The 11,387-nt window shown below is 38.8% G+C and overlaps 1 protein-coding gene across 1 annotated transcript in view; it reads right to left on the bottom strand.

Annotated features, from left to right (window-relative positions):
- The window catches only part of BEAN1 (brain expressed associated with NEDD4 1), a gene marked incomplete at its 5' end in the record, with an annotated part of 63,288 nt that extends 52,511 nt beyond the window's left edge, over positions 1 to 10,777 (bottom strand). Inside the window, one exon of the mRNA XM_026856940.1 lies at positions 10,615 to 10,777. Within this exon, the coding sequence (XP_026712741.1) occupies positions 10,615 to 10,777 (163 nt within the window). The remainder of the gene's footprint in view (positions 1 to 10,614) is intronic.
- Between the last annotated feature and the right edge of the window lie 610 nt (positions 10,778 to 11,387).

Below are 11,387 nucleotides of genomic sequence, written 5' to 3'. Positions count from 1 at the left end.
ACCCTCGAGCACATCAACACTCCCACCCAACTGGGTGTCATCTGCAAACTGACTGAGGGTGCCCTCGATCCCCTCGTCTGGATCATCAATAAAGATGTTAAACAGGAGTGGCCCCAAAACCCAGCCCTGGGGGACACCACTCGTGACCGGCTGCCCACAGGATTTAACTCCCATCACCACAACTCTCTGGGCCCGGTCATCCAACCAGTTTTTTACCCAGCGAAATGTGCGATTGTCCAAACCTCAAGCAGTCATTTTTGCCAGGAGAATGCTGTGGGAAATGGTGTCAAAAGCCTTGCTAAAGTCAAGGTAAATTACATCCACAGCCTTTCCCTCATCCAATAAGCAGGTCGCTCTGTCACGGGAAAGAAATCAGGTTTGTCAGCAGGACCTGCCTTTCACAAACCCATGCTGACTGGGCCTGAGCATCTGGTTGTCCCCCATGTGTTCCATGATGGTGTTTAGGATGAGCTGCTCCATCACCTTCCCGGGCACCGAAGTCAAGCTGACAGGCCTGTAATTTCCCGGATCATCTTTCCGACCCTTCTTATAGATGGGCATCACACTGGCCAATTTCCAATCAGTCGGGACCTGACTTTAAAAGCCCAACCTGAAAAACACTAGCTCTTGAAATTAAAGGCTCAGAGGGCTAGTGTGCAAATCAGTACACACACACCCCCCCCAAAATCATATTTTTTTTTTTACTCTCCAGTACTTATAATTTGGAGCCTTTTTGTCATCCTTCATAGCTGCAAAATCATGCAGTTTGGAGTTAATTGTTGATGATTTCCAATTCTCCACACAGCTGCTCCAGTGGAAGATGTCAGTACCCCCAAATGCATTTATAAGTATCACCGGCATTGACAACATTACTGTAACAGTAAATCTTAGATTGTACACTTGTACCTGGCAGCTCTGCAATCTAGAGGCCAATAATCAGATCATATTGTTTTGTATTTTCAGAACATCTTGCAATACATTTCCCAAATGGCTACTGTATTTCTGGTAGGCATCTCAGACAATAGTGGGGTAAAATGGCATAGAACTCCCAGCAGTTAAAGTTGTGGGAAATCCTGTCTGGGTGGTGGGGGTTTGTTTGTTTGTTTGTTTGTGTTTTTTTAGAATTAAAATATTATAGAAGAAGCCACTAAGTAATTACTTTTTGGTATCAAATGTAGTCATTGTGTAAATGGGAACAAATTTTGTTAGCTTTAAATTGGTTACACAGTCAAAAAAAAAAATTAGCAAATATATTAGAGTAATTGGTCCTGGTATGCATCTCACATAGTTATATCTTCCATAAAGCCCGTTTAATTCATAATCTAGTTTGAAGTTTCCCTAATTACTCTAAACTTCTTTGAACCTGCTCCAGTCTACACCCTTCTCTTTCTTGTTCACTGTTCCTGTTTTCAGTCATTCAACACAATTCTCTATCACTGGCTACAATCTCACCATTTTTTTTGATGTAAAAAAGTTTTCTACAGTTCCTCCAACATAAAATTCCTGTTTTACTTTTCACCGCTTTACTGGCTCTACTTTGAAGGTCACTTAAAGATAAATGCCTCTTCTCTCTCATCCTGAAAGTAATACTATGCTTTCTGTTTCTGCTAGTTGTTGAACTGTGTAAGTCGCTTTGGGACATGGCTTTGATGAAAATGCTAGAAGTCCACTATGATATTTTACTATCTTCAGGGACAACCATTAAGACTGTAAGCTCTAAGAAATTGTATGGGCAGATCCTCTTTTTTTTTTTTTTTTGACTGAAAAGCAGGGGGGAACAATGATGGTTAAAAAAAAACCCAGGGTGTGCAAATGTATCCCATAAAGCTGTATTTCTCAGATGTGGCAAGAGCAAATTATGTCTTTTGTGAATCCAGATGATACAAATCTTCCATCTATTCTCAAATGGAGCTGCAAAATAACTGAAAAACCCTTGAAGACTAAAAATATGTATATGTTTTTTTTGAGAAAGAAACTGAGGCACAGGCCTATAGTTGTGCAGCAGGCCAGGACAGAGGTAGGCATCACACTCAGTGGTACTGACTGAATAACAATGTTTAAGTTGTATGCAATGAAAATTCTTTTGAAACAGATAGTTTCATTTGTGAGAAAATGCATTATTTCCAAGATGATGTTTCTGTTTCAGTAGAGGCTAGCACAAAGTATTTTGTCTTTAAAGTATGATTCACCCTGAGGTAAAATTGCTTTGAAAACAATTTTTACTACAGATGACAGGGAGATAACAGAATCTCTTTCAGAGAAGCACTTCCCAGTTCTAAGCCCATCGGTTCCAACTGGAATGTGCTATGCAATGGTGTGCTGATGGTTTTCAAGGTTTGTGTTCTAAATCAGCATGCATTTAAATGGATTTATGAAGTGAAAATTATTCATTTAAGAACATCAAAATGATCATATCAAATTTAGATTAAGGTGCAGTATTATAAAATGTGATTCATAAAATCAATCTACAAGTTGAAAATTAATGTGCACCATTAAAATACACATAATAGTTTACAGCTATTGTGCATTATTCAAATTTGTATTTTCCTATGTTAGTAATACCACATTTTTTTTATTATTCAAATGACCATTGAATTGTATATCTGTTAAAGTGGGTATGCACTCCTTGCATCAACCACTGTCTGATAATGCCCTGGTCACCCACCGGCAGGAACTATTCTCTGCAACATAACCCTCTGCACTTTGTATTAAAAATGATAGTCCTCATTCTTGCCTGCAGCCTGGCTTTGAAACCTTTGAAGCCAGCTGTGGGAAGATAGTCATGGTGAAGAAGGATCCTCCAGTGACACAGAAATGATTTAACAACTCTTGAACTTGGCAAGAGGATGAGAGAATAAACAAGACATGGCACATGTTAGTTTGATGCGTAATGCTCTACCATGCTTATATGATTTAGATGTGCATGACACAGAAACCTGTGCAAAACACAATATAAGGAAGAGAGATTCTTATCGCTCTGACTTCTTGTGCCCCTCAATTCCTTATTATTTTTGTATTGATGACAACTAAATAAATTTACAATAACCTTAAATCAAAGGACAGACACAAGATGTCATTTCTGTACTATTAAGGTACCTTGATACTATCTTCAGCCCCACATTTTACCATGGGCATATTTGGGAATCACAGTTTTATGTGTTTTAAAATCTGGGAAAATGTTCTTATTTCTACCACTATAGATGCTCCAGCGCTCCTGAAGCATGATCTTATATCTCCAACTTTGGGAAAGTTTCCAATTTATGGCTTGCTTCATTCAGTAGAAACATTTTTTTTTTTTCCTTTAAATCAGAAGCTCAGAAATGTAGCTCTGAACATAGCTTTTTTTTTTTTTTTTTTTTTTGCAAAAGTACAGTTTCCACTCATGTTTCCATTTAGGATTGTGCTGTTCTAAAAGCAAAGTCTTTTCTAAAAGTGTGTATCTATATACTAAATCTTTGTTGGTGGTATTCTGCTGTCCCTATACATTGGGACAGTTTTTGATTGGGCCTGATGGTAAGAAATGTACTATACAGCGTGTACCCCAGCACACAATAGCATGAATACATTTTAACTGCTTTTCCAATCTATTATTGAATGTCCCATATTCTTTCTAAAGGAACATCTGATTTCACAAATGTGTTTAGTGTGAGAAGCGTGATTATTAGCGTTGTCTAACATACACTTCAAATGATGCATAAAAGTCATCCCAAATAGCTACTCTTTGTTGCTCCTCTGCAGTGTGTGTTCTTTCTCTAGCACCAAGATGCAGGCCAAAACAGAAATCACTTTGGATTCATGTTCCTCTCCCGACGTGTCTCTGAGGCAGAGTTATAATTACGATACCAAATGACTAGATACTGTTAGGCTACTTGTCAACATGGCACCTGCAAAAAACCAGGAGTGTTAATTTGTCATTCAGAGCTTTTATTGTCTGTTCAAGTCTGCAGGGTTTTTACATTATTTTGCTGAACAGGGAATGAGGATCGCATAGTAGGTTGCCTAATCACTGCACTTTTAGAGGCAAGTTTCAGGGCGACACATCAGGATGACAATAAGTAAATACGGTTTGCCAATTTCTAAAATGCTAGTCTCTTCTGCGTTGGGCTTTCTATGACCTACTTTATTAAAAAAGTCTTGTACTTCTTGTCAGTTGTTTGGCAGTGACTTGCATACTGTGTGTTTGAGGAGTGAAAATGGCCACTGTGTACCTCGGTACTCTTAACTTGTAAATAATCATAAATGGGGAACATTTAGCCCAAAATATTGAACTCTGCTAATAAGAGGAAATGGATAAATGTGGCTTAGAAGTACAGCTCAATATGAGGTTGTCCTAGTAAGAACTAGTCTTCCAACTGGGACTGAACAGATTGCCATCTGCTGGGTGATCTGCCATTTACTCCATTACACTCTCCCCAAAAGGATCTGGGAACTCTTTTGTAAAGCTCATCTCTTTAATAACCTGAGTCCTTGCTGTAGAAATCCCTGATTTAACTCATTCTGTAAACTGGGGCCTGTTCTCAATGTTTAAAAACTGGAAGCAGCCTACTAAGTTTTAGAGTGACTCAGAAAGCTGTTCTGACTAAAGTGTTTAACTTTCTGCTGCAAAATACTGATTTCTGTATATCTCATGGGTACCCCAGTGAAAGGGAGATCCACCTGTATTTGTGATCTAACTAGAAAAACATTACAGGCCAGTTGTAGTTACTTCCCTGTCCTAAGTAAGTGGGAACTGGAAGGTGAGGTTAAGTCTGAGCCCAATGGATGACAGGTTGCCTGTGGGCAATTAATTCAGCTACATGAAATAATCATATGAAGAAGTAAATGCAGAATAAATGTTCTGTAAACTGACTTGCAAGAAATCTGTTCCTTCAACCCTAAGAGCAGAGACATATATGGGATTGGACAAAGATGGAAAAAAAAAATGCTACAAGAGAAAATAGGTAGTGCAGTATCTTGTTAGCCAGAGTCAGTGCCAAGTCCATTGAGAGGTACCAATCCAGGAGAGCCTTCCCTTCTCCTTAAATTGCTATGTAATCTAAAGCAATTAATTTTTCTGCCAACCTTTTTTTTTTTTTTTTTCCACTTCCCACCTTTTGTATTATCTAGACACCTGCAATCTGGAAGGACAAGACCAGTTATTTTGTGCAGGACCTAGGGCAATAAAGCATGAGTTTTAGGTAGGTCTTTTAAGTAGAAATACTAATGTAACAATTTTGCAGCTAATTCAAAATAAAGCTAGGGTGCTGAAAACCTGTAAAGATCAGACACTTACAGAGCTGCTCTTAAACCATGAAACTAAAAAAGATTAATTACCGATAGGAGAGACTTGAAAGTAAAAAAATTTAAAACTGTGTGGTTTTCACTATTTCTTTTTATAATGCTCCTAATGAAGAAAGAAAACAATTGCTGAAAAGATCCTCATTTTAATGATAGAAGTAAAGGGATTAACACGCTTGCAACTAAAACCAGCAATTAAAAGATAAGAAATGTAGAATTAAAGAGGCCAAAGTAACAAAAGTGTCATAGAAGCGCTATGTGCATCAATATAGACAGTGATCAAGTGGCTTTGGCTGGAATGGTCTCCAGTGAATTGTCTTGAAGACTGTAGGTGTCTCAATGTCATATAATGTCATTAATTTTAAAAAACAGTCTGAGGGATTTCAGGAAGTTCTAGTGTGATATGTATTAAGTCTTGGAGCTAAAATTGCTGTTTGCATAAATGTTGTCAAAGCCAACTGAGTTGCTTGCTTCTGCCAGCTCTGAATTTGAGGCCAAATTTTCAAAGCCTCTGAAGATAGAAACTCGTAAGTAGGCTTTACAAAAGCTCATAATCAATTAGGTGTCCACCTCTCCTTGAAAAATGCTTTGCATAAAGGCATCTGGGCATCTACTGCGTTTTTAGGTGCTTGAACATCTCGCTCAGATACAATCGTTATATAATAATGAAATGTCAGGCTGCGAGAGTTAATGGCGCTCAGCACCTCTAAAACGTATCTTCCCTCTACTTTTCTCTGAGAGGTTTCTCAGTATGGCTGCTTGTACCACCTGATCAGATCCCCTTCAGAAACTAAAGCACTGTTTCTATTTATTTGATGAGAGCAGCATTGGACTCTAATCTGTCCTTTTGCATAGTAGCTGCATCAGAATTAATTCTAATTTATTATTCTCTCCACCAAAAAAAAAAAAATCAGTAATGGGAGGTAGGAGTCGGGAGAAGCTGCTGAAACTAAAGCATTAAGTCAGTAGTTACAGTGGAAATGAATGATTTGGAGTTGTCAGCCTACATCCTCATAAAGGAGGATAAGAGATTGTCACACTTGGAGAGAAATTGATACCTCCCTAGTGCAGATTCCAGCCTAATAAATGAAAAGGTGAAAAAATCACTCCTGATGTAGGAGATGATTTTAAGCCATCATAAAATAAATTGATGGCAGAAAAATACTGAACAGGATATGACTTATCAAGGGAGAAGAACAAAGAATTCTGAGGTGTGGTTCTGGAGGCATTTGAACATCCTCCCCTTCTACACAGCTGGAGTCACTACAGCCTGAAGTGCGATGTGGAAAACTGTAGGGAGATATGGGGTGTGCCTTTAAGGAAAGGGAGGTGGGAGCCTCCTTGGTCCCTTCAGGAAACATCCACACTTCGAGGAAAAAAAATCAGTGAAGGAAAACCTAGATATTCTGGGGATTAAACTTTGCTGTGCACTTAGAGAAGAAGGGACAGCACGTGTTTCCCTAATTGCCTGGCATCACAGACCTACATGGTTCCTGGCATTCTCTGGTAGGGAAGAGAGAGACTGGTAACAGGTGGTAGATATTGGTGCTTTGATCCCTGGCACTTCTCAAGACATCCCACAAGTGGAAGGGAAGATCCTGCTGTGGGGTGCAGATCTGTAAGTCTGTCTCTTAAACTTCCTGGCATAATGAACTCTCTCCAGGACACCAGCTCACAGCAAAGCTGTCACACACAGGCTTGAAGCAATCTTTTGTCTTTCTGTATTATGTATCAGATCTGGTGCAGCCAACAGAACCACTGTAAAATACTTGCACAGACCCAGAATCACCCAGTTTCCCAGTTTCTTCACCTCTTTGAACTGAGGCACTGGGCTCCACCTGTGCATATGAATGTGGAATTATGTTCATTGAGTACTGGCCTCTAGACAACTCTTAAACTGGCTGAGTTTGGAGACTGTTCTGGGAAGAATGCAGGGTTTGCCACCAAGAACAAGACCTACAGACTTTGTAGCAGTGGAGAGAGCATTTTATTCTTGCTGTGTATAGAAAGATTTCCTTATTTATGAGTAGAAGTTTATTCAACCCTCCACCATTGTCCCGGGGTCTCGGAGCACAGCTAGCAGTGCTGTAGTCAATGACAACACAGCTGGCAGCCAGCTGTGCTGTCACTGCCTGGGAGCCGAATGCTGAGGGACAGCATCCAAAGTGTCTACTCAAGGGCCTACTGGTTTTAGGATCAGGATTTTCTGTGTTTTTCCTTTGTAGCAAGTGTGTCTGGTTTAGGTGGGTTTTCATGCAGAAAGAGGAAAGCTACAATACGAATGCTTTTGTTCTTTCTTAATTTTGTGAGGTTATTCTGTTTAGAAAGTGTAAGTTTGTAAGATCTATAAAGGTTGTAACACAGGAATCTTAATGCTGGATTTTAAAACGCTGTCTGCATATTTTACAGTGCTGTTTTTCCCGACTCATGCATCCAAATGAACGTTTTACGTATCTCTGGACATTCCTTGTGCTGTTAGATGTAACAGCAGGGACATAGTTCAATACAGATATCATAAAGATTTACTAATATTTAAATACATAACTATATAGTCACTTAATAGTTGTAAAATAACTATCCTTTTATAATAGCTGATATGGCAATCTGGATATTTGCTTGAAAAATCAGTTGATTTGTTTGCTTTTTACCTGTGCTTACAATCAATTTCTTCAGAGATGAATGTCAGAACAGCTGGGGAGGAGGTAGAGGAGGCAGCAGTATGCAGGAAGGGAAGGCAGTTTGGCTAGAAATGTTTGTCTGCCTTTTTACTTCTCTGGCAGTTTTGGGCCCTCTTCATTTAAGTGTTAGAAGTGACCAAGGTTCACGACTGCTGATTAAGAATGATATACACTCATTGCCATCAATATTTTCTAGAGATAATTTTGACTTTTTACTTTAAAAAACAGACATACCTGACCAAAAGCTAAAAACACTCTGCAAAGAAAATCCAGTGTTTCTCTGAAAAAGAAACATCTAAAGCAACAAAGCTAACTGCAAATTTTATTGCTGATTAGAAAGCTTCATTAAATGCTGAGACTGTCAACCTGCCTTGGTACCCTGTGGTTGAAGTCACCTAGCCCCATTCCTATTAGCCTGCCTGGACTTTGCTTGTGCGACTTTACCCCTCCGTCATGTACAAGAGCAGTATTCTCAAGGCACAGCTGACTCTGTATGAGAAGAGCTGCAGTTTGGCTCCTGGGCCTTTGCACTTGTTCAGGAAATTCAGTGCTGGGAGGGTAAACAGGTCTAGTACCTGACATATGTGAATTCTGTACAGCTGAAGGATCTGCTGTGTAGTGTCCTTCATGTAGTACATAGTAACAGCCTGGGGTAACACCAGTCTCTTTCCACGTTCACTATAAAAGCATAACAGAAGCCACAGTTTAGTGTTTTTTTGGGCTAATGCCCACCTGGTACTGTGTTAACATTATCTGTTATTGCCAGTAGAACATTTCACAGTTTAGGCATTACAGTAATTAAACACAATAGCCCTTGTGTAGAAGGCCAGAACGTTGGACCTGAATGAACTGTCCTCAGTTAAGGCCAAAGCAAAACAAAAATATCGTCCTACGAACACTTAATTTTGAAGAGACGTAGGCAGTCTATTTGCAATTTGAAAATTAGGGCAATACTCAGATTGCTCTGAACTGTCTGCTGCAACAGTTCTATTACAAAACTCTACTAATCTAAAGTTAATGCAATACAAAGTTGTCTTGCCATGAAGAAGTGGTCTCTCGGAGGGGCAGTGGCAGGGAAAAATCTCAGTTTAAGGGTCAAGGAACATGAAAGCAAGGAATGGGGGTAAGAAATGATGTTATTCTGATATGGATCCCCAAACTAAACATACACTGGCTACATACGGAATGAAGTGCCATAAAATGTCATTTCATACACAATGTAAAACCAACAGCTCTGTGTAAAAATAATCTAAACAGTATTTTTGCAATATTAACCTGTAACAACATAAGCATGTTACAAATATTTTTTGCCAAGTCTACAGGCAATTCACTAATAAATGGGTAGACTGCCACACATAAGCATGACATACTCATGTAAGCATTTACAGTTTCCTGTCATTTTTGTATTATTTTCTCAGACTTAGATGATGCCAGTTGGTCATCTATTACGTAGCCAGAGGGTGAACAATTTTCATCAGCAGCTACTGATTTTGCACTTGGTCTTGAGCCCAACTTTAACATGATTTGCCTAGAAGTTTAAGCAATTACCAGGCAATCTGAAAGACAAAGTCTGCATTTAATTGGTTTTGCACTGTCTTCACCTTTACCCACCAAACTCTGCTCCTAGTTACCAAAGTTATCTTAGGGCTAGATCCTACAAATACCTGGTGTTGATAGAAGCTGATCTTTACACTATGAGTAATTTCTCCTAGTTGGTAGGTTGTGGCAGCAAACATTAAGCCTGATGATATTTCTAGTCTGTGAACAATAGTAGCTGCTTGACTGTGGTGTTCCTTTATGTATTTTCAAAAGTAAGTAACTTTTTCCCTGTTCTTTCTTTAAACTTCAGATTTAATGTGATTTTCACCCATGATGGGAATTTTATCTTGAAAGTTGTAAGCAGATTATGACTTTGGTAGCAACATTTCAACATGGCTTCTCCTGAGCTGCAGCACTTGCTCTGAGATGTTTCTTGGTTGTTTTTTAATTGTTGTGCATATAGTTTTATCATTACGCGTTCTTTCAACTACTCTGCTTCCCTGCATACATGTGGTTTTCTGCCAAAACAGGACCAGTGACATGGGCAGAATTGGCTCCTATAATGTTATATTTCCTTTTCAGAAAACCTTTCATGTAATAACTACAAAAGTTAGTCATAAAAAGTAGAGTAGAAGGAAGTTAAATGTCAGGCATTGTTTTATTTCAATGACTGGAAGTAATTTTTAGCCACATTTGTTTCACTAGTGAGTGTCAAAATGATATAAATTTTGACTGATGTCAGTGTGCTCATTTCATAAATCAGTTTTAAGAGCTATGTGCTAATTTGTTTTTGTCGGAGAAAATGCTGAAAAGGAGGATTTTCTTTTTTTTTAAAAAAAGGAAATATTGGAGTACTTGTAGCTGACACTAAATTTTATGGTCTATTTCAGACAATTCACTCATTTCTGAGTTTTGTAAGTGTAAAGATCACAAGGTTAAGTCTGTTTCTGTTTACCTCAGTTGTTTTCTTAGTCAGGAAGCTATTTGCTTTTTAATGGATTGATGTTTATCTGCTAGAGGACTTTAAATATAATATTCCTACAGCTGTACATGACTCTGCAAGGCATGCTATTAATGCAGTTAAGAAAAAAAAAAAGAAGGAAAAAAAGAGATTACTTACAGAGATTGGAATAATTGCTGCCTATTCCAATATGGATGGAGCTTCCAGAGATAAGAGGAAGATGGAAGAAAAGAACTAAGGAGGGAAAAATGGAAAAAAAAAAAGTCCTTAATAGCAGTTTGTTTTTGTTTTGCAACCAGATGTCAGTTGAAGACACATTGTGTTGTTAACATGCACCCACTCTCTCTGAGGCAGGATTACATGTTTCAGACTCTGAATATACGCACAGATGTAGCTTGAATGGGGGTGAAAAAACCAAACAAGTCATTGCTTCATACTTCCAGGAATCACTCCAGGTCAGGAAATGGTATTATATGTTGATTTAATGCCTCTTAGATTCAAAAACTCACGTATAAACAGCAATGTGTTATATAAATATGCTAATTATTGTTGTTAAGTCATTCACCACTCTCCGAAACAGGCACCTGCCATTGTAAAATGAAATAACTGTTTCCTAATTTGTTTAAGTGCATCTTGAATACATTAGGCGTGTGTGTGTGTGTGTCAAACTGGGTTGGAATAAATTTATTCTAAAATTTGATACACATACTCCCCCTATGCATTTAAGCTTTAATATTTATAACTTGCACTTCAAAGATTTATACTTGCAGGCAACAAAATGCACACGAGTAAAACGTGTCCTCAATAACAAAATGTGGAGATTTCTTAAAAGAGGGGCTGCTTAGCCCCTGCGGCCGCCTGCACACGAGGAGCCCCGGGAGGCGGCCGGGTGTCCTGCAGCCCCCGCCCGGCCTTGTGCCCAGGCTGCGCTG

This window comes from Athene cunicularia, assembly GCF_003259725.1.
Source record: "Athene cunicularia isolate RWA chromosome 11 unlocalized genomic scaffold, athCun1 chr11_part1, whole genome shotgun sequence".
In the NCBI taxonomy this organism is placed as follows: Eukaryota; Metazoa; Chordata; class Aves; order Strigiformes; family Strigidae; genus Athene; species Athene cunicularia.
Note: the sequence above shows the minus strand (reverse complement) of the source record. Positions and strands in the feature narration are given on the sequence as shown.